The sequence below is a fragment of the Castor canadensis genome, chromosome 1, assembly GCF_047511655.1.
Source record: "Castor canadensis chromosome 1, mCasCan1.hap1v2, whole genome shotgun sequence".
In the NCBI taxonomy this organism is placed as follows: Eukaryota; Metazoa; Chordata; class Mammalia; order Rodentia; family Castoridae; genus Castor; species Castor canadensis.
Genome location: NC_133386.1, coordinates 36431092 through 36455973, shown reverse-complemented (window position 1 = coordinate 36455973; position 24882 = coordinate 36431092). Strand labels below are relative to the sequence as shown.

The window sequence follows — 24882 nt, the reverse complement described above, 5'->3', positions numbered from 1 at the left end:
GAATTTATATACAAATATGTGCACATATTCCTTAAGTGCATAGACATTAGACCCAAAATCTTTATGATTAGATTTTTAAATAATATATTACTGCAGTTGATAAAAGGAAAGGTTTTTGTATTACTTGCACTGTACAGCAACTAATAATATCACAGACAACTCTTTGAGGTTATCTAGATTCTATATACAAGCTTCTTATTTACTTAGAACAGAATATATGTCTTAAAGCAGTTTTAGCATGAGCCCTATTTTTCCATAATTTCAAAAATAAAAGATGCATAATAAGATTGAATGTGGGACAAAGTAATTGTAAGTACCTCTTGAAAGATTTTCCTTAAACATTTGGGAGTCTGACAAATAAAAATCATCTCCAGGCTATAAATCTAGTTGGTGATAAGTCAGAATAAATAGTATAATATCAAATTTCAAAGAAAAAACATGCTGGGCTAAGAATCGTCATGATATAAACTTTACTGCCATAAAGGTGAACTTTTATAAATGAAATCTATAAAATATGTGCCTATTTGAAATATATATTTTTCTAGATCTGTACTACATTTTTTCATATTATACTTCAAAAGTATGAAAATATTGCTAAAAAGGGAGCATCTGTGTCTTTTCACGTGTAACTTTCTTTGATTATTTCTAAGAAGGCAGACTAAACATGCGCTTCTGACATAATACAGCAGCCCATGTTGATTTCTGGTTAGTTCAGAAGACTTCACCAACTGAAAAAAGTCTTTAAAAAAGCAAAACTCAAGAGGTTCCTGATAGGAAGAACTGAGGCAGTGATCACTGAAAGTAGTGAAAATATTGGAATAAATTCCCCCAAAGTTCTATAAACACATTGGTGTGGATGATGAAGGAAGGACATCATTTTGTCCTTAAAGAATCTCCCTGTTCTCACATTCTTTCATTTGTCTTAAAGCTGATCTTTAATTCTATTTTGTCATTTTAAGTAATACATTCACAGGTTCCTGGGATTAGGACATGGATATGTTTAGGAGGCTATTATCCTGCATACTATAAAACCAGTTCAAAAACCAGTTCATATTTCTTAGAAATTTGAAGGGCCCTCAATCTGCATTACATTCTCTTCATGGACCCTGGTGAATGGTCACCAAGGCAACAACAAACATTAACTGGAATTGTTCATTTTTGTGAAGTATACATCCATGGTGTTGACTTCTCTATGAAAATTGTTGACATATTGAGCTAAATCTCAGTTGATCCTTGTTGTCTCCTTTTCCCCTCTTTTTTTCATTGACTTAAAAAAGGAAGTTAAATATTTGCATAAACATAGTGTAGAAAAATGTGACTAAACCATCCATCACTAACTCATGTAGGATTATGCTGTGCATACTAATCAAAAGTCAAACTGAAGCCTAGAAATTGGAAGCTGGATGTAATGGTACAATAAGGGAACCTTGCAACCACACTACTCTCACCTGGAGTGATGCAAATGACACCATGCCTCATATAGGACAATGTTATTTGTTGGGTCACACCATCACCAAAAGCAAAAATTCCTTTACTGTAAGTAGCACAAGGAAACTAACAAAGGAAGATAATCATAACAAAGGGGAAAAATCATCAAATAAATTGTAATATAAGAAAATTTGTATTTTATGTAGAATTATTATTAAATTGTATTGTTATGGTAGCCTTGTGGTGTCATTGCTCATCTTGCTTTGCATGATACTGGTATTGAACATTCTGTCTGTTCATCCTTTCTTTGAGTTGTATTTACTATCTGTAGCTGCTACATGCCAGATATTTAGTAACTACTATATTCCAGAAACTTTGCTAGATACTAGAAGTGAAAATAACAAGAAAGATGTACTTATGTATGAGACTCATTTGGAAGTTCATAATTTCAAGGGAGATTTGGTTATAAACAAGTAAAAGCAGATATCTTAATGAATTCTTGTCTCTTAAAATTCAAGTAAAATCTTTCTAGCTTCAGAAGGGGAGAGGAACTTTCCATTAAGAAGCAGCATTTACCAATACACGAAATCAAAAAAGAGAATGTTATGATCAAATAATACTGAGATGTAGAGTGTGATTAAAGCAAAGGCAAGTTAGAGTAAGAGCTGATGGTTCATAAAGTACCCTATACTCATACTCTGGAGGGCATTCTAAGCCTTGATCAGAACTTTGGGAGTACAAGAGTGGGAAGATTAAAAAATGAGACACTAACAGCAATTAGTGCCCAGCTCTCTGTCCTACAAGAATGCAACATGACACCAAATATGCTTGAACTAAATGAGGACCAAGAAGGAATGATACATGTAAGAGATGGGCAAGAAGTAAAATAATGTTACTAAGGCAGGTGGATTCAAGTAGGTTAAGAACTTTCACCAAAAGTCTTAAAGTAATTATATGGTCCTGAGATTTAACCAGACTGAGATTAAGGCTGATCTATTTTCAAAGGTGACTTGATTCACTGAGCTAACTTGTAGTTTCATAGAAATCACTATTATTAAGTATTATTTTAAAGATTTTAATTTAATAATTCTTTCCATTTCTAGTACTTATATATCCTTTGTTGTCTTAATTCAAACAGTGAGAATATTAGAAATTAATCAGTTCTGATTTATAAATAAGGCAACCAAAGCACAAAAAGTGCTCTTTTTTTTTATTTGAGGTCACATTGCTGATAAATAATACAGCTAAGTTTAAAATGTACATCTCCTGGTACCTATGTCAGATTTTAAAATTTTAATGTCACACTATTTTTTAGCACACGTTTTAAGCACATGTTTAAAGTCTTGAGATTTTAAACAACATCCCCCAAGTATAGGCAGTGAATAAATGGGTTGGCAGAAATTCAGACTCAGAACTTTCTGACTTCAGTGTCAAAGGTCATAGTTGCTCTACTTTACGGCATTCCCTTTTCAGCCTCTGAAAAATGCTCAGTGAAGACTTCATGGAGAATCAGTCTTTGAAACACAACTTGAAGGATGTGTGTAGGGAAGGGGTAATTTTTCAATACTTAGTAGCTAGTATAGTAAAATGTAAGAATACAGTAATCCATCTATAAATAACAATATTTAATATTTTAACATAGATAAAGAATACACCTACTTACCAACTGTTATAAGCAGCAGTAAAAATCATCTATAAAATCATTCAGTGATGCCTGAAATATTGGCTGATTCTTAGAAATTACTTACTTGATCTTACTTTGTTTCTTAGAACACATTCATACATCCACAGCCAGACCTCTTCATACTCAGCAACATATGCCCTGGAAACTTTGTGCTTAACTCTTCAAACCCTCTGCAGCTTAACATTTCCAACAGTTTACAGGAATCAAAACTGTGCTTGATAAAGGTTGGCCAAGGTATAATGAAGAAGAAAGGATTCTCATTCCTTGACCCAAAAAACAGAACAGCAAATGAACAAGTCTGTAAATCTGCTTTCCTTCAGTATTTTAACTTTCTAATAATTTTCTGACAATAATGCAAGGGTTTATACACAGTAATTTATTACATAACCACTTTTCTACCTTGCAATGGTCTTAAGACACATAGAGAGTTTGCCTGCTTTGTTCAGAGAATAAAAACCAAAAATATGGGTTATCAAAAGCTATTTTAAAATTTCATTTAATTTTCTTATTTTCAGGATCATTTTATTTGATTCTTAAATATTTCAATCAAACAATAAATACTCATTTTTGTGGAGATTGAGCAAGACAGGGTTCATTTCTTTAGGAATTGTCTCATTTACTTTAATTTTCAGATCATATACTTAAGTTTTTCCCAGGACTTTCTCTCCCCATTAATTGCATTTCACATGCCACTTACTGCCCTTGTTGTACCCCCTTAAATGGCAGTTTCATTATACTTACTATGCAACTGTCCTTCCTTTTGGTGGCATTCCATTGAAAGCAAAATTTAATGGATTATGATAAAAGCCACGGTCATTCAAAACTCAAGCAGAGTCAGGCCTCTGACACTATGTAGTGCCACTTCAAAAGAGTACCCCAAATCCCCAAGATTGGGTAACATGAGTCAGGATCCTATTCCATGACTTTAGAAAGAAGAATGTATTTCCAACTCCACCAAATAGTCATTTATATCTGGGCAATTTAAGAAAGAAAACATTGTCTTAGAATCCTTCAACTATTCATAATCATCCAAAGCCTCTTTCTTTCCTTCTTCATTTCTCTTTTCTCCAAACAACCTCAGAAAATTTTTGTTAGACCACTGTTTCCTAGCTTTGATCTAGGTGATGGACTGTGTCTTCTCTCCCTGAACTCAGAGCCTTCAAATCTCCAAAACGTCTCTGAATACAAGACTGTAGAATTTCCTGTTAGTTCTCTGTTGCAACCTGATTTTCTAAAACCTCTTCTTGACTCATTTTTAGGGATACTCTCATTTGTCATTATTCATCATTGATTTGGTCCCAAAAATAATCTATGAGAGCATATCAAGTCAAAATGATTTCCCTGGGACTATGATGTCTCTGGAGTAAGCTGTAGCCACTTAAAGCCAATAATGGAACAGAAGTAGCTAACTGCCTGAAGACTCCATGGTAATTAATGGGGGTAAGTAAAAAAACCTACTTGGGACATTGGGTGATCACAGCATACTTGCATATGAGAGTAGCATCAAAAGCATCTTTCTCTACACCCATTTTTCCTTAGTGCTCCCTCAAATTGAGTGATTTCCATGAAATCAAGTAAAGGTACATTATTTTTTCCTTTAATATAGTCAACAAATATTTATTAAATAGCTACTGTGTATAGCTCTTGCCAGAGAGAAAAGAGGAGCTACCAGTTTTGTTTTGAATATTGGTAGCAGAACTTAACAAGGAACTAGGAATGCTTCTCTTTGTACAAGAGATTATGTAAATGGATCAGGAATCCACTATTAAAAGCTCTCAATATTATCCCAATGCCCTACCCCTAAATAAGTTGACCTATGAATAATATTTCCTTTTCCAGTATTTTAACAGAAAATTAAAGTTGATTTTTCTTCTTTTTTTATTGATGTGCTGAGTGGGGTTACATTGTGGCATTTACAAAAGTTCTTACAATGTATCAAATATATAATTTTCCTTTATCCACCTCCACTCCATTCCTGGAGTAGTTTCAACAGGTATCATTTTCCATTTGCACACATGTGTACACAGTATTTGCAATATACTCCCCTTCCTACACCCTTTCTCTACATTCTCCCTGCTCCCACTGGTACCAATCCCCCTCCCCCAGACAGGACTTGTCTCACCTTCCTGTTCTGCTATTTTGTAAAAGAAAAATAAAATGACATTTTTGTTTAAGATAGCTATACAGGGTTCATTTTTTCCCACATCCTCGCAAACAATGTAGTTGGACTTAGATCACAAGACAAGGGGAGAGCACACACAGGAGATATAGGAATAGGTAGAAAACCCAAAACATGAAAGTGTTTGATGTCCCCACTCCAGAGGAACTAATGCAGAAACCTTTTTTTTTTCCATTTTTCTTTTATTATTCATATGTGCATACAAGGCTTGGTTCATTTCTCCCCCCTGCCCCCCACCCCCTCCCTTACCACCCACTCCGCCCCCTCCTTCTTCCCCCCCAATACCCAGCAGAAACTATTTTGTCCTTGTTTCTAATTTTGTTATAGAGAGAGTATAAGCAATAATAGGAAGGAACAAGGGTTTTTGCTGGTTGAGATAAGGATAGCTATACAGGGCATTGACTCACATTGATTTCCTGTGCGTGGGTGTTACCTTCTAGGTTAATTTTTTTTTATCTAACCTTTTCTCTAGTACCTGTTCCCCTTTTCCTATTGGCCTCAGTTGCTTTAAGGTATTTGCTTTAGTTTCTCTGCGTTAAGGGCAACAAATGCTATCTAGTTTTTTAGGTGTCTTACCTATCCTCACCCCTCCCTTGTGTGCTCTCGCTTTTATCATGTGCTCATAGTCCAATCCCCTTGTTGTGTTTGCCCTTGATCTAATGTCCACATATGAGGGAGAACATACGATTTTTGGTTTTTTGAGCCAGGCTAACCTCACTCAGAATGATGTTCTCCAATTCCATCCATTTACCAGCAAATGATAACATTTCGTTCTTCTTCATGGCTGCATAAAATTCCATTGTGTATAGATACCACATTTTCTTAATCCATTCGTCAGTGGTGGGGCATCTTGGCTGTTTCCATAACTTGGCTATTGTGAATAGTGCCGCAATAAACATGGGTGTGCAGGTGCCTCTGGAGTAACCTGTGTCACAGTCTTTTGGGTATATCCCCAAGAGTGGTATTGCTGGATCAAATGGTAGATCGATGTCCAGCTTTTTAAGTAGCCTCCAAATTTTTTTCCAGAGTGGTTGTACTAGTCTACATTCCCACCAACAGTGTAAGAGGGTTCCTTTTTCCCCGCATCCTCGCCAACACCTGTTGATGGTGGTGTTGCTGATGATGGCTATTCTAACAGGGGTGAGGTGGAATCTTAGCGTGGTTTTAATTTGCATTTCCTTTATTGCTAGAGATGGTGAGCATTTTTTCGTGTGTTTTCTGGCCATTTGAATTTCTTCTTTTGAGAAAGTTCTGTTTAGTTTACGTGCCCATTTCTTTATTGGTTCATTAGTTTTGGGAGAATTTAGTTTTTTAAGTTCCCTGTATATTCTGGTTATCAGTCCTTTGTCTGATGTATAGTTGGCAAATATTTTCTCCCACTCTGTGGGTGTTCTCTTCAGTTTAGAGACCATTTCTTTTGATGAACAGAAGCTTTTTAGTTTTATGAGGTCCCATTTATCTATGCTATCTCTTAGTTGCTGTGCTGCTGGGGTTTCATTGAGAAAGTTCTTACCTATACCTACTAACTCCAGAGTATTTCCTACTCTTTCTTGTATCAACTTAAGAGTTTGGGGTCTGATATTAAGATCCTTGATCCATTTTGAGTTAATCTTGGTATAGGGTGATATACATGGATCTAGTTTCAGTTTTTTGCAGACTGCTAACCAGTTTTCCCAGCAGATTTTGTTGAAGAGGCTGCTATTTCTCCATCGTATATTTTTAGCTCCTTTGTCAAAGATAAGTTGCTTATCGTTGTGTGGCTTCATATCTGGATCCTCTATTCTGTTCCACTGATCTTCATGTCTGTTTTTGTGCCAGTACCATGCTGTTTTTATTGTTATTGCTTTGTAATATAGTTTGAAGTCAGGTATTGTGATACCTCCTGCATTGTTCTTTTGACTGAGTATTGCCTTGGCTATTCGTGGCCTCTTGTGTTTCCATATAAATTTCACAGTAGATTTTTCAATCTCTTTAATGAACGTCATTGGAATTTTGATGGGAATTGCACTAAACATGTAGATTACTTTGGGGAGTTTAGACATTTTTACTATGTTGATTCTACCAATCCATGAGCATGGGAGATCTCTCCACTTTCTATAGTCTTCCTCAATCTCTTTCTTCAGAAGTGTATAGTTTTCCTTGTAGAGGTCTTTCACACCTTTTGTTAGGTTTACACCTAGGTATTTGATTTTGTTTGAGGCTATTGTAAATGGAATTGTTTTCATACATTCTTTTTCCGTTTGCTCACTAATGCAGAAACCTTAAAGCGACAGGTTATCATAAGCAGGGAATCAGGAACCAACATAAAGATCAGTTAGAGTTGACTCAACATGGGTTGTAACACATGTGTGTGTACATGAAAGCAATAGTAGGAATCTCTTTGTATAGCTATCCTTAACTAGCAAAAATGCATTGTCTTCCTTATTATGCTTGTGTCTTACTTCAACAAAATCAGTGATAAGGGCAGAAGGGGACCTGCCTGGAACTGAGGGGGGGAAGGAGGAAAGGGTGGGGGAGGGGGACAGGGTGGCAAAATGACTCAAACAATGTATGCAAATGTGAATAAATGAACAAAATACAAAAAAGAAAAAAACAAAAAGAAAAGACAAAATTAGCCAGAAAAAAAAATAGCTATACAGGGAGTCTCCTTATGACATTTCCATGTATATATGTATTATAGCCCAAAATGGTTCATCTCCTCTATTCTTCTTTCTACCATAGCCCCCTTCTTATGGTGATTTCAACGGGTTTAAAAATTCCATATTCATTCTTGTTTAGCGAGTACATCAACCATACTCACCTTCTTAATTTCCTTCTTTTACCCTCCCTGTCTCATATGTGACCTCCCCTTAGCATGCCCTATTTTTCATAATATTGCTGTATTTGTATTACGTTTATATTCCACATATGAGAGAGAACATGAGACTTTTGCCCCTCTGAGCCTGGCTAACTTCACTTAAGATGATGCTCTCCAATTTCATCCATTTACCATCAAGTGACAAAATTTCATTCTTCTTTGTGGTTGGATAAAATTCCATTGTGTATAAATACCATATTTTCCTAATCCATTCATCAGTAGTGAGACATCTTAGCTGTTTCCATAACTTAGCTATTATGAATAATGCTGCAATAAACATGGGTATGCAGGTACCTTTATTGTAACCTGACTTACATTTCTTTGGGTATATCCTTCAGAGTACTATTGCTGGATCATATGGCAGTTCTATTTTTAGCTTTTTGTCAAAGGCTTTTTCTGCATCTCTTGAGATGTTCATGTGATTTTTTTTTATGGTTTCTTCTGTTAATATGTTGTAATGACATTTACTAATTTATATTTGTTGAACCATCCTGCATCCCTGGAATGAAACTGACTTGATAAAGGTGTATGATGTTTTTGATATGCTGTTAAATTTGGCTTGACAATATTTTATTGAGGATTTTTGTGTTTATGTTCATTAAAGAGATTGGCCTGTAATTCTCTTATTTTGTTGTATCCTTGTCCAGTTTTGGGATGAGTGTAATACTAGCAGTGTTCCTTACCTTTCTGTTTTGTGGAAAACTTTGAGGAGTGGTGATATGACTTCTTTAAAGGTCTGGTAGAATTTAGCAGTGAATCCATAAGGTCCTGGACTTTTTTTGTGGGGGAGACTCTATTGCTGCTTCAGTCTCATGGCTTGTTATAGATCTGTTTAGATGATGAATATCCTTTTGGTTCAATTTTGGATGGTCATGTGTTTCTAGAAACTTGTCCATTTCTTCCATATTTTCCTATTTACTTAAATATATATTTTCAAAGTAGTCCCTAACGATTCTCTGGATTTCCTTGGTGTTTGTTACAATCTCCCCTTTTTCATTTCTAATTTTATTAAAATGGGTCTTTTGTCTCCTTCCATATTTTCCTATTTACTTAAATATATATTTTCAAAGTAGTCCCTAATGATTCTCTGGATTTCCTTGGTGTTTGTTACAATCTCCCCTTTTTCATTTCTAATTTTATTAAAATGGGTCTTTTGTCTCCTCATTTTGTCAGATTTGCCAGGGGTTTGTCAATCTTATTTATCTTTTCAAAGAACCAGGTTTTTGTTTCATTGATTCTTTTTATGGCTTTTGTTTTGGTTTGGTTTTTGGTCTCATTTCCTTGATTTCAGCCCTTATTTTTATTATTTCTCTCCTTCTGCTAGTTTTGGGTTTAGCTTGTTCTTGTTTTTCCAGGAGATTGAGATGCAGCATTAGGTCATTTATTTGAGATTCTGTGCTTTTCATATATGCACTCATGGCAATAAACTTCCTACTTAGGACTGTCTTTGCTGTATCCCATAGGTTGTGCTTTCATTCTCATTAAATTCTCATTTAACTTTTTTATTTCCTCCCTTATTTCTTCAATGATCCTCTGATCATGGAGGAATGGGTTGTCCAGTCTTTAGGTATTTGAGTATTTTTGGCTATTTCTTTTGTTATTGAGTTCTACTTTATTGCATTGTGGTTAGACAGTATGCAGGGGGTTATTTTAATTTTCTTATATTTGTTAAGACTTACTTTCTGAATATAAATATGATCTATTTTGAAGAAAGTTCCCATGAGCTGCTGAAAAGAATGTATATTATGCCATTGCAGGATGGAATACTCTGTAGACATCTGTCAGGTCCATTTGGCCTATGTCGTCATTCAATTGGATGACCTATCCATTGGTGACAGAAGAGTATTAAAGTGTCCCACCATCACTGTGTTGGAGTCTATCTGTGTTTTTAGTCCAGTAGTGTATGTTTAATGAAGTTGGATGCACTGACATTGGGAGCATGTAAGTCTACAATTGTTATTTCCTCTTGATGCATTGCTCCTTTTATTAATATGAAGTGAGCTTCTTTGTCTTTTCTAATTTAGTTTTGAAGTCCACTTTATCTAATGTAATTATTGCTATGCCTGCCTGGTTTTTGTGGCCATTAGCTTGGTAAATCTTCTTTCACCCTTTCACCCTAAGGCAATGTCCACTTCTGTCTGTAAAGTGGGTTTCTTGTAAACAACAGATTGTCAGGTCTTCCTTTTTAATCCAATTTGCCAATTGGTGTCCTTTGATGGGGGCATTGAGGCCATTAACATTCAGTGTTAATATTGAGAAGTATGTGGTGATTCCTGCCATTTAGTTGTTTTTGTTGTGTAAGGGTTTATGTGTATACAGCTAATTCTATGCTATTCTCTGATTACTTGTCTGCTCTTCTCTTCATGTTTAATAATTCCCATCCTTTCTTGGCTATGTTTGTTTTCATCTTCTGTGTGAAGGATTCCTTTCAGAATCTTTGTAGTGGTGGTTTAGTGGTCATGTATTTTTTAGTTTCTTTTTATTATGGAAGATTTGTATTCCTCCTTCAATTTTGAATGACAGCTTTGCTGGGTAGAGTGTCCTAGGACTGACTGAAATTGTTTTCTTTCAGTGGTTGAAATACCCCACTCCATGCCCTTCTTGCTTTTAAGGTTTCCCTTCAGAAATCTGCTATTATCTTGACAGGTTTACCTTTATATGTTATTTGATTTTTCTCTCTTACAGTCTTCCATATTCTTTTCTTATTCTCTGCTAATTGTTTTAACTATAATATGCTGTGAAGAAGTTATTTTTGGTCATGTCTGCTTGATGTTCTGGAGATTTCCTGTACCTAGATGGGCATCTCTTTCTCAAGATTTGGGAAATTTTCTGCTATTATTTTGTTGACTATGTTACATATACCTTTTGCTTGCATCTCTTCTCCTTCTTGATGCCCATGATTCACAGTTTGGTCTTTTGATGGAGCCACAGAATTCTTGCATATTCCTTTCACAGCACTTGAGTCTTTTGTTTAAAAACTCTTCTGTTTTTTCTTTAATATCTATTCTGTCTTCAAGCCCTGAAATTTTGTCTTCCACTTGTTCCAGTCTGCTGGAATAGCTTTCCACTGTATTTTTTATCTGACTTAAGTAACTTTTTATTTCTAGGTTTTCTGTTTGATTCTTTTTTTCTTTTTGAAACTTTCCTTATCATTGCTAAACTCTCTTTCATATCTTGTGCTGTCTTCTTTATTTCATTTATCTCTTTTTTAATCATCTCCTTAGTTTCCTTTTGGAATCTGTTTGAAATCCTCTTTGAATTCATTTAGTTGTGTCTGTGCTTTCTCAAGCTTTTTAGCCATGTTCTCTTGGGATTCATTGAGTTGTTTTTGTATGTCCTCTTTAAGCTCCTTTCTAAACTCATTGAACATTTGTATCATCATTCTCTGATGTCAGCAACTGGGGATTTATCCTCCTCACTTTCTACCAAATCCTCCGTTATGTTATTGTTAGTCTTTGAGGGATCATATTCCCCTGCCTTCTTTTTCTTCCCTTGTTTCTATTTTGTGCTTTGCCCATGTGTTGTTGATTGGTTAATTGGGGGTTTTAATCACCTGTTTTCTTTCTCTTAATTCTATGCTCTCACTAGCTTAGTTATTAGCTAGGTTATTGTAATATTTTTGCTCACTGACCTGTAGGTATAACTTAGCAATAACAAATTCATAAATTCAATGCCAAATCACTTATTTCCATAATGTATAAAAAACTCTTGGTGATATCTATAAGCAACTGGTATTGAGGAGATAATAGTTGTTTGCATAGAGGTAGATACTTAGGTAAGTAAAAAAAAATGGCCCTAATATAGGGAGCAGGGAAGGGGAGGGAGCAACAGGGAGAAGAGATATGAGGTACAGGGGCTTTAGGGTAGTAAGGACCTAATGTGTGTAAAAATGTAGGGTCTTATTCATACTAAGCATATACTCTACCACTGAGCTAAGCCTCAAACCCTTCAGTATTTTTCAAACTAGTTACAGTTTAAAACTGATGTGGAGCAATGAAAAAGAAAAATTAATATACTTAAGTGAAAACATTTAAGAATGTGCTTGAAGCTGCATTTAAAAATTATCTTTATATAGATAGTCAATGGAGAGCTGAAAACATTAAATGACAGCTATAAAATGGTGTGATATCATTAGCCAAAATATCACAGAGTAACATACTAGAAAAGAGAATTGGTTGTTGTTCTCCCCCTGTGATGCAACTCTGGGATAGAGTTACATTTTTCCCCATAGAATGGTAAACAGCCTCAAAGAAAAGACAGAATGGGCTGTGGTAGAATGAGAATTAGACAGTAGAGTTGACTAGTGCATGAAATGATGAAAGAGAATAGAGTAATATCAAGATTTCTCATCTCATCAATCTTCAGCATGTCAGCAACTATGAGGCCATCTCCTTCTGTCAATCCAACCAGTCAGACAGTTTGGGTAAGGAAGAAGTATGGCAGAATCAAACATGGCTATCAACACTTCTTTTTCTGTCTCAGAAGAACAAAATTCTAAGACAAATTCTTGGAGCAAACAGAAATTTATCCCAATGAGAATCAAATGATAAATGCCCAGAGAATATTCTTTCTTTGGAATCCTTTCAGTGCTTCAATTTACCCAGCTGGAATGAATTTTCAAGTAGCATTCTGTTCAGCTATTTGAAATGAAGAACTTTTCTGCTAATTGGAAAGCTATATTTCATCGAAGATGAAGACAGTGTTCTTGGCTTAGTGACTCTCTTTTAAAAATCAGTGACAACAAAAGAAGTATTTGGTAGATATTTACCATGAAGAGATTCCAGAACATTTATGTCAAACATGAAGAACATATCATGAGAAAATGGGAAAATTCAAATACCTTTTTTTATTCTAAACTCTACATGAAAAGTATCACTGTGTACCCTTGTGAGAGGAATATGTGAAGACCAAAAGCAATCAAAAGATACTATTAAGTTTCAGAATCAAATATTGAAACAACTGTAGTTTCTGATTTTCTGAGGCAAATGAATTAGATAAGCCAATAAATTTAAGCCTTTAAAGCTTTTTTAATGTTACTTGAGTATGTGTTACTCATGGCAAAACATGATAGGAAATATTTAGAGCAAGGAAATTAAAATTCACAAGGAAAAATTCTTTTGAACATTATATTTTCAAAGCAATCTGCACTGTAGGCAAGACTTTTAATTGTTGATTAGTGACCTATTAATTTTAAATTGGTACAAAATTAAGTAAACTATCACATAAAATGTTAAAAGTTTTAAAAAGGAAAGAATTACACTCAAGTACTAAAGGATTTCTTAAAGGAATCACTGGATAGATGGTCTAAATGGTAAGTGTGTGTTCTGATTACAAATAATTTTGTAAGAAAATGTATAGGTGATTTTTATGTACTTTAAATGTTGTAATTTGTGTGTGATGGGAAGCTTCTAAGAGGTTGTTTTACTGTTTTATGTTATATTTAAATTACTGAGAAAACTTTGTAAAGTATGATATGAAAAAATGCAATCATCTCTTCAAATCCATGGTTTTGCATCCGATAATTTAACTAATTTCAGATTGAAAATATTTTGGGGAAAAATTACATCTGTACTGAACATGTGCAGACTTTTCTTCTTGTCATTATTCCCTAGACAACAGAGGATAACAACTATTTATATAGCATTTACATTATGTTAGGTATCATAAGTAATTGTAAGATGATTTTAAAGTATATGAGAGGATGTGCATAGGTTATATAGAAGTACTACACATCTTATATAAGGGACTAGAACATCCATAAGTTTTGGTCCACAGGTGTCCTGTGACCAGTCCCTCCCAGGTACAAATGGTCAACTGTGATTTACACAAACATTTTATAGATGTACATATATTCTCTAGATTGAGATAAAAGGTGTGGTTTAAGGCAGCAGGTGTGCCAACAAGGGGGGAAGACAAGGGAGACTGTGTAGAGTGTGTGTATTAAAAAAAAAAAGATGAATACACACATCAATTCATTTTGAAGAATTGATTTTTTAAAATCAATTTTCAGAATTTTTTAAATCTGTTTTTTTATTTATTAGTTAGGAAAAAAAACTGTTGAAAGTACTTTTACTTAAAGCAGACTATGAAAAATAGATTCTAAAAACTGTGATTACTAATATTTACGATGTTTGCTGTGAGATAATTTATAATAGGACTGTTTTCAAAACTCAGTGGAATTTCAAAAATATAAATCCATATGGTTTTTTCCCTCTTTTGAAATTAAGTATATAAAATATAAAAATATCAGGTCATTTTTTGGGGGTTCAGGAAATGTTATGGTTTCAGTTTAATAGTAAGATGTTTCTAAATTAGTTGTAAATGATATACTATACAGTTGCCTCCTCTTATCCAAACTTTCATTTTCTGCAGTTTGCTACTCACCATCAACTACTACCCAAAAATAGTAAATAAAAAATTCCAACGATAAACCAGTTATATGCTGTCCTGAGCAGCATGACGAAATGTTGCACAGTCCCACTCCATCCAATCAGGACATGAATCATTCCTTTGTCCAACATTTTGTATATGCTACCTGCCTGTTAGTCACTTAAGTACTCATCTTAGCTGTATAGACGGCTGTGGTATTGCATTATTTGTTCAAGTAACCTAACATTATATCACAATACTTATATCCTGTATCATCACAAGAAACGTGAGTACAAAACCATAAGACGTTTGGAGAAGGAGAGGCAGAAACAGAGACATAAGAAAGATCACATTCTCATAACACTTATTACAGAATAATTGTTATAATTTTTATATTATTAGTTATTATTGTTAACCCCCTACTGTGTCTAATTTATAAATTAAATCTTACCATGGGTATGCATGTGTAGGCCTTAAGCATCCATTGGTGGTCTTGGAACATACTCCTTGAAGATAAGGAGGAATTACTGTATAAATCATTTCCAAATTGTACTTATCTCATACCTCTCTATGTTAAAGGAAATGGAAATACCAAAAATAATAAGATTTGTAGCAATAAAGAAGAGAGTACATAGTGAGGTTACTTAATAATGGTGGTAACAGGAAAAATAGACTCTAACAAGCAACTCAATGCTCAGGAACTTAAGTACCCTCCAAATACTGATTTTTATAAAACTCCTATTTTAAAAAATATTAGTCACTTCGCTTGCTCCACTCTTTCTACTTACTAGATTAAGTATGAAAGAAAACAAGGCTTGCATGTCACATTGTGCTCTGTTGAGATATACCATGAAAGAAGGGTGCCATGATTAGGAGCCCTCCTTTTCCTCATCTGCAATACAGTGTTAGAATTAAGCTTATAGGGTTGGAGGAATGGCTCAAGCAGTAAAGCAGTAGAGTGCCTGCCTAGCAAGCAGGAAGCCCTGAGTTCAAACCCCTGTACCAAAAAAGAAAGAAAGTTTACAGACACAAACATTGATGACTCTTTTTAAAAACAGACTTCCCAGATTATTTTCATCTTGATTATTGCAGCAGGATCCTATCTGTGGGCTGAGGACAGAGAGAGGAGAAACATAAATAATCTAGCCTAGCAAGAGGTTAGAAGTTCAAGAAAGGTTTTCTTGAATGACGTGGCCAGAGATTTAAATACTAAGTCTGAAATAGGACAAAGGATACTAGAAACTACATTCTAAATAAATGTAACACATGTATGTGATCAGTCAGTTATGGTGGAAGAAGTGCAGGAATGACCATGAAGAGAAGTATAGAGCCAGCAAAATTGGAGAAGAAGCAAACAAGTGACAGGTCACAGTATATAAGAACCCCTTGTGCCATACTAAAAACCTGACTTTGGGTCAAGCATGGGGGTTCACTTCTGTAATCCCAGCTATTTGAGAGGCATAGGTAGGAGAATTGCAGTCTAGGTCCAGCCTGGGCCAAAACCATGAAACGTTATCTGAAAAATATCTAAAGCCAAAAGGGCGGGAACATGGCTCAAGAGGTAGAGTGCCTGTCCAAAAAGCTCAAGGAAGAAGCTGGGTTATCTGCTTCCACTTCCTAAGATTAACTTCTTGTGTCTCACAAGTATCTTCTTGTTTCTTTTTTTTTTTTATTTTATGGTTTTTACATTTACTTACATGTGTATGCATTGTTTGGGCCACCTCCCCCACCCATCTTCTTGTTTCTGAATTCCCAAAAGAACATGATGCAGATAGATGGCACCTCTTACATTGACTTTTTTCAATGCTATGTCAATCTTAATATATGTTAATAATCAGAGCTATCTTTACAAAGAAAAGCAATATAAAGTACCAGAAGCAGTATAAACTACCAGAGTAGGTAATTCAGGTAGCTTTAAATTTTCAATTTGAAAAAAGTTAAATGTCTATTAAAAAGAAAACATCTGTCCCTTGACATTTTGCTGTATTTGTTTAAATTAGAGCAAAAGGGAATTAGTGTATCTATTTTATTAAAACAAACAAACAAAAAAGAGGAAGAGGTTTGGATACATTTCTCAAGTCAATTCTACTTGGTAATAATATAGTTGAGAAGGAAATTTGGCCTTGATGACTTTCAGCTGTGTTCTTCACCACTGGGTCAGGCTGTCCTGTGTTTATACAGTTCATGGTTCAAAGGCCTTTAAATATGTATCTACACAACAGATCATAATTGCTATATAAAAAAGTTGTACTGTAACATTTCTCTTCCTTAACAAGGTTTCTCCAGTGACATTAATTTAAAAGAACAAATGTTGAAATTCTTGTACTCTAGACATGAAAACTTATTCTAATTCTAGATTTTAAAATCATTAGATTAACATCAGTTCTTTTCACACCATTTCTACTTTTTAGGACAAAAAAACTATAGGCTCTTAATTGAATTTCATTTTATAACAAATAAAAAGACCTATTAATAAATTTTATCTAATTGGATATTTATTTAATAAATAAATATCAGTAATCATAGAATCCGAGACATTTAGTCCACAGTCTAGAACATAAAAATGGGATGCATTTTTAGTTTGGGGTGAAAAATTATAACCTAGTTGGTCTTGGGAAGTGGAGCTACTTAAGCTCAATGGCTCCCCTTAGTGGCACAATGCAAGAACTTCACAAAGAAGCTCCTTCAAAGTCCTTTGGACAGATTCTTTCCAGACATCAAGAAAATCACTAACTGATATTTATAATTTAAGTAATTTCTAATGGACAAAATAAATTTATGATTCTAGGGAAATTATCCATTTTATTCATAACCCCATTATATATAGAGTCTTGAACATGTTCTAAGGTTTATATTTTCACTTGGAACTTAAAGATATATAATAGATAAACAGAAAAAAATTATTCAGGATCATCTTCTTCTATTACTTTCTATGTTTATTCTTTTCTAGTCATATTTGCATTTAAACAGGTTTTTAAAAGACAATCTAAAACTATTTTCATTTCATATCTGGGTGCCTATTCCAAACCTACCTAATTAGAAAACTTTCCTTAAAAAAATATGAATAGTAAGTTTTAAAAATGCGTGATAATCATTAAGAAAAATAAATCAAATGAGTAACCATGGGTTTTGAAATAAAGTTTGATAGACTATAATTAAGGAAATTGGGTACTCTGGTGCTCTTCAGATACAGTTTTTGTTTTGTGGTTGTTTGTTTGCTTTTGTTTTTTAGGCAATACTGGGATTTGACCTCAAGGTCTTGCCCTTTCTAAGCAGGCACTGTACCACTTGAACCACACCCAAAACCCCCAGATAGTTCTTAAATGTGGCTGTACATCAAAGAAACTATAAGTTCCTCAGCTCCTCATAAAAACTCCCAAATCTCCAGAAGTGAGACATAGGACTGTGCATTATTAAAAAAATCATCTAGTCTACAGGAACTTAGTCTATCGGAGGCCCCAGAATGTGCTTGTGTAAAGATTATATGTATTTGTATTAAGGGAAACTAATTTCATGATTTCAAAAATGCCAATTATCTACTCACTTATGTGATATTAATTTGCAATAGAGCTGTAAGTAATATGTGGGTTCACTGCTTGCATAGTTTTAGCTACTCTTTTGAAAATTAAGGCCCCTATATAAATATCAGCTACTGACTCTCTCTATGAATTCTTTGTTGTTTTCGTATTTTATTTTTTAAAATTAGCATAAATTAATTACACAAAGCAAGGAGTTTCACTATGACATTTCTAATGTGTATAATGTACTTTGATCAGAGTCAGCCCCTCTACTGCTGTTTCTTATCACCCTCTTTCCCTTCTTCCACATCCCTAGTAGTCTGGCTTTTACTTCCACTTTCTTGTTCTCCTGCTAGACTCCTTTATGGAGACTTCTTAGTCATAGAAATTTTCTAAAAAAGAAAGACTAATCCCAGAAACATCAAAATTCTGCTCTGTTCTCAGGTTCTAATACTTACCCTTCTCCAGTTTTCAGTAACGCTGGTCTTCAGAACAAATTCCCAACATGGCAATTAAGTCCTATGTCTCTTTCCAGCTTCTCCAAGTAATGTCCTAAATACAGACTCTGATCAAAGTGAGGAAGTCTACATTCAGTGCCCAAATGAGCATGCTTTTGCATGCTTTCACGTCACTCACATATTGCTCACTTCCTGAATGCCCTTCTTCCCTCATAGGCCTGACAAACTACTACTCTTTTGAGCTCAACTGAGACATCATCTTACCTGTAGAGTCTTTTTCAATGTCTGTTGGCAGAATTCAGTGCTTTCCCCACTGTGTTCCCAATAGGATTTTGTGCATGCCTCCATTTCAGCCTTAACATGTGACTATAATTATTGTGTCAGTCTCCAAATATCATTAATAACCCTAGGTTTTAGCACACGTTTGACATTTGAGTAGGGGGTTACTTTATGATTATGTAATGAGTTAATATTAGCTTTCATTCGTCACATGATTAACATAAGTCAGTGGTAAAAGTCCTAACACTATACTCAATATTCTGCAAACATCGTACTGAATCCTTACAAAATTCAGCAAAGAGTAACGATTATTCTTTTTTGAAATACCACATAATTAGCACTAGGAAATATCAGAAACTTGTCAAAAGTCATGCAACACTTAATGGCAGACTTAGAGAATGAACACAGCACTAAAATCAGTATTCTTAAATCATATACCATAGTGCTTCCCTGAAAAGACTTAGCCCATTTTATCCTTCTATAACAGAACACCACAGACTGAGTAAATTATAAACTGTAGATTTATTTGGCTCATTGTTCTGTAATCTAGGGAAGTCAAGAGCCTGGCACTGTTATTTGGTGAGGGTCTTATGGCTGCATCATAACATGACTGAAGGGCAAGCAAGGATGTGTGAAACAGAGAGCAAAGTAGTTCAAACTCATCTTTATTGGGAATCTTCAATAACCTACTCTGAGATTGGCACCATTAATATCTTCATGAAGGAAGGGTCTCATGACCTAATTACCTTTTCAAAGGTCCCTCCTTTTAATATTATTACAATGGCAAATAAGTTTTACCATGAGTTTTGGAGAGGACATTCAAATCATAGCATGCTCAGATTGTACTCAATTGGTAATAGCAATTTCTCTTTGACAGTTTGCAGAATTGCAAAAAAAGATGCAGAATAACTATTAACCACATCAGTGAAAAGTCACAAAGTTACCAAAATAGAAAGAGAAGTTCACTTTAATGAAAACCGTACAAAATTACCCCAAATTGCACGTGATCTTAATGGATTGCAGCCACTCTTCTGCATTGCTCTTTTATTTTTTGTCCAAGAAGAAAATATATTATTTATTCAGAAGGGTAGATAGCATTTCCATCCACTAACACATGGCCTGTAAAAAAATAATAAACTCATTTTTCCATTGTGCAATTACTCTCTATTGGGCAGCAATGATGTACAATGTGCTAGTTTCCTCTTACTTTACCAGAGACTCTCCTTCACTCACTGCCCAGCCTAAATAGTTATTCCTTGGATGATAAAGCTATCATACTGAATTTTAAGATACTTTCCAAAGTATTTCTTCCTGTCTTAATAAATAATTATATCAATTTGCTAATAAGCAGAAATGTTCTGCAAGTTAGGTATGTTGTCACAAGTAGCTAAAAAACATATAAATTAATCCTTGACCAAGGAAGAAACAATACATTTCTTATGTTTCTAAAACATTATGGTTGGGATCACAGCTGTAAGATGTTGGACCTTCATCAAGAGAACAATGTCAAACACTGAACTTCTGGATGATTTCCACAAAAATAACATTGTGTTTGGGGTCAGTAATTTTTATGGAACTTTGGAAGGATTTTCGTTGACATAATTTTTAGAGTTGAACACCTCCAAAATGCCCCTCAAAATGGAAATGTTATGTAATCTAACATTTGTAGCCATGTCCTTCTGAAAACCAAACACATCTCATGAAAACTAGCATTTCTCTCTTTCAGTTTGTGTGGCTCTAAAGTTTAAATTCTTCTATATATCCAGGAAGGCAAATTTGCTCTTCAGTTTTCCTTGTTTAGTTACCACACTCAAGTTAGCTCTTCAAATGTATATTTATTAAATCCATCATGAAACAAGGCCCTACATTCTGTCTATAGAAATGTTACCAATACAGCAGTGTTCTTTAAATTAAAAAAAATAATGGAATTGACAAATTGGTGGATAAGTAGTTCAGTAGAAAGAATAGTTGACTCTGATATTTTTGTTTATCTCTGTATATCCAAAATCACTTGATATTTGGTTGACCCTGGTCTGAATTCTAATTTTTATTAACTGTTTTTCCAGAGTTCAAAATTTGGAAATGTGTTTTGTTGAGCTCAATCAGGCAACGTTTATAAAGCAACTGAAAGGTTTTCTAAATATAATCTCATGACAAAACCTAGCTGTAGAATAAATTCATTAATCCAAGGAAACTGTATTGTTCTGTTATATGTATGCAGTATTAATAATACCACTCCCTAGGATTCTGTAACCAGCGCTTAAGAGAGGAAGAGCCAAACCACTGAATTCAATATTTGCAGCCTGTTTCAGGACATGAAAATATTTTGGTTCTCTCATGCAAATAAGTTTTTCCAAAATGCTTTTTTCCAAAGTGACTTATTGTAGACAGACTAATTTCAAATTTTGCATGGCTCAGAGTATGGCATATGCATTCAGAATTTGCCCCACATTGAGGAATAGTTGGTTCCTAGTTTCATTTATGGTGATATTGATTTGAGTATAAGTAATTTCTCATGGGATATATGTGTTAATGAATGTTACTAAAGCCATGCCCTCATAAATTATCAATTTTACATGTAAAATGTTTATAAAACATCTGTTTAATTCACTATTTGGAAAGAAATAAAAACAATGCATCTAATTTAGTGTCAGATTCATGTACTTTGTTCAAATCACTTTCTCTTAAATTGTCAAATGCCAACATAATTAAACTCAGTTCTTCACTCTGGCTCCATATTGGCTTTTTTTTTTTTTTAACAATATGCTTTTAACAACATCGAAACCTGATTTCAAACCAGAGTATGAGTCTGAACTGAATCTGTGCTACAAACCCAATTCAAGGCTAGGAGCCTGCATGTAATCCAGTATACATCCAATAAAACCTACTTGCTTGATTGATAAAAACAGCCAGGCACAGTGCCCTGTAAGTAATCCTATCTATTTGGAAGGTGAAGATAAGGATGATCTCAGCTTAAGACCAGCCCAGGCAAAAGTTACCTAGACCCCTGTCTCAACAAACAAGCCAGGAATGGTGGTACATGCTTATGATCCCAGCTGTACAAGAGACATAGGGAGGAGGATCTCAGTCTGAGGCCAACCAGGGCTAAAAAAGCACAAGACCTTACTTGAAAAATAACCTAAAAAAAGCAACAAGGTCTGGAGCTATGGTTCAAGTGGTAGAGCACTTGCTTAGCAAGTACAGGTCCTGAGTTCAAATCCTAGTACCATTAAAAAAAGAAAATAAAAATAGAATCCCTACCTTCTTGTAAAGGGTTATTCGTAAGTTGTAGTCACCCCACATATACAGAAACTGCAATACAAATTAATTTCAACAAAGAATATTTGTATTAAAGTATAGTTATCCTTGCATTCATCATGAACTATTATTTCCATATTTGTTACACAAATCATTTCTTTTCTCTTAGATGTCATGCATATCTCAAAAGATTGACAATATGTTACTGCTACTTGGAAAAATCTGAATACAAAATGATGGCTTAAATAGGAACCAGATAAAATACACATATTAACAAATATTTTAGATGGCAAAGAAATCTATTCAAACTTTTGTATTAAGTGTACATACATGACTATCATGTAAAATAAATCCCAAACATGTAGGAATAGAACTCTCTGTACCATCAAAACCATCATATATTAGTTGCTTCATTATATATGTGTTTCATGCTTACATTCTTTGGACTGTCACATGGACTTATAAAAAGTAGCTGAGTGAATTATATAAAGAATACATATTTGATATTGATGAGTATAGTATGCAATCTAAGAGAACTCTAACTCATTTTTAAAAATGTAGCTAAAAAGTAAAATATCATTGAATGTAATTTTTAAAGGAGTGTCCTTTCATTTCAGGAAAAAAAGGAAGGGAGAGGAAAAGAAAAAAACTTAATAAAGAAGAAAGTAAGGAAGCAATACCTGACAATAGAGGCCTGGAATCCAGCAGAGAAACTCCAGAACAACGAGAAAACAAAGACAAACAGCAGCAGAAGAAGCGAAAAGTCCAAGATAAACAACAGAAATCGGTATCAGTCAGCACTGTACACTAGAGGGTCCCATGAGATTATTGTAAACTCATGATGCTGCTATCTCAACCAGATGCCCAAGACAGGTGTTCTAGCCATTAGGACCACAAATGGACAACATATCAGCTACTGCTCTGTCTAAACATCATTCCAAATAGTTGCTATATTCTTCATACAAGCATAGAAACAACAAAGAGCCAAAAGTTCAAAGAAGGGATACTTTCAAATGTTATCTTATGTGCTTCTGCGCATTTTTAAAAGTAAAGACATTTTATGCATAATTATCAATGAGATATAAGCTCATCAACATAATGGTAACATCTGGAGAAGAAGCATCTTTTCCCTATAAAAATATTTTTCAAGCTATTGTTTTAAAAAGCAAAAGATAATTTTGTAAATTCAAAGATATAGTATCCCTTCCCCTCACCCCCCACCCAAAAACAGCATGTGAGATTAGGGGAGAGAAACATCATTTCAAGGACATTGTGGTTTTGTCCAGCCAATCTAGAAAGTGCTCAGAATTAGGGCCTGGCATTTGGAATTATAGGATTTATCATCAATAGCCCTCATCCTGTACTTCTGCAAGAAACATGAGTGTGTGTACCAGAGTTAAATATACTATATGGGATTGGAGGAAGGCAAAATGTGTAAGAAATCATAGAGTTAGAGATTACTTTTGTAAAGATTATAGCTTTACAAAACTGTGAAGGGTTTGATCACCTAGAATAGGCCTCCAATCTGTCAGCACTATGTGGTTCAGCCTCTGCTACCCCTTGAATTATATTAAGTCTGTAAACATGTGCCTGTAATTTTCTTCCAAAAACAAAATCGTACTTACTAGAAGAAATTCTGATTTCATAGAAAAGAAAAATTAGAGTGAAGAGAATATAACGTGTTTGCAAAGTCATGTGTTTTCTTTCTCAGCAAGGGAAAATATTTTTTATTGCCTGCTTAATGGTCCACCTGGAACTAAAAGGGATACTACTTTCTAACAAGGTGTATCTAGTAGGGGAGAAAGCCACCACAATAAATATATTTGTTAATAGTTTTTAAAGTTTGGTTCACTATGTTTTGTTTATTGGGAAATTGTTACTCTTAGAGATGCAAGAATTAGGAAAAAGAATTTGCTAAATCATAGAACCTATGTCCTACCTAATTCGGAACATATAATATGTCTCAGTGTTTGCTCTTTGAATCCACCTTTATCTGAGCCAGTGGAGACTTACTTATGGAGTATTAAAAGATATTTATTCATTTTTTTCTTATTTTCATCAAAATTCTAGTTATGGCTGCATGGACCTACCTAAATGATCTCACTGCTCCTCACTTCACTGCTTAGAAACGATCTTCCTTTCTTGTATGTTGGTTCCCCCTGCATCTTCAACATTTAGCCTTTTCCTCTCTATATTTTCTCAGTCTGTGGATCTGTTTTGGGAATTGGAGTCACCCTAGCTGAAGGCTCCACCAGTGTTTCACAGAGGACCCAGCCAGCTCGGCACAGAAGGAGGCATCTCTGAGTGTACAGCACAGACTCTCATGAGCCACCTTAGTCTTCTTGCTGTAATGGGAGGAGGCACAGTTGCTCTGACCACCATGCTTCCTACCCCTCTCAAGACCACTGCTTTTGGAAGAATTTGCAATGAATTTGCCTTCTGCCTGCCTATCTCTGGGCAATCTTTCTCCACCAACTGTGTTTATCCTGTGGAGTACTTGGCTTAATTGATTATCAACTTCTCTTTTCCTCTTCTAAGATAAAAATTTTAAATGATGTATTCCTGTTTCTTACTCTGGTATTTCTTTCCTTGTCTACTTGGCATAAATATTCCAACTACTAGATCTATTCCCAGTGTGTAAAATAATTCTATCTTTAACTGAATCTTAGGTTCCCAAGAGAAACAAAAGTTATCCTATAGAAATATGTTAAATGGAAGTATAGCCCCATGTTTTAGAACTTTGGATGGTATCAAACATCATCTTCATCTTAGTATCATCCAGCCAAGTATTGGTAGCCAAATTATTTTTCATGTATTTCTATGTTTATCATTATTTTATTTTTCAACAAGCA

The 24882-nt window shown here is 34.5% G+C and overlaps 1 protein-coding gene and 1 long non-coding RNA gene across 2 annotated transcripts in view; one reads left to right on the top strand and one right to left on the bottom strand.

Moving 5' to 3' along the window:
- The window catches only part of Rspo3 (R-spondin 3), an 83379-nt gene extending 59508 nt beyond the window's left edge, over positions 1-23871 (top strand). Inside the window, exon 5 of the mRNA XM_020163648.2 lies at positions 22648-23871. Within this exon, the coding sequence (XP_020019237.1) occupies positions 22648-22841 (194 nt within the window). The 3' untranslated portion in view covers positions 22842-23871. The remainder of the gene's footprint in view (positions 1-22647) is intronic.
- LOC141423447 (uncharacterized) lies at positions 3192-18717 on the bottom strand. The gene is made up of 3 exons (XR_012448348.1): positions 18494-18717; positions 14969-15023; positions 3192-3375 (listed from the first exon to the last, which is right to left on the bottom strand). It is a non-coding gene; the product is annotated as an uncharacterized lncRNA (long non-coding RNA).
- Positions 23872-24882: the final 1011 nt, after the last annotated feature.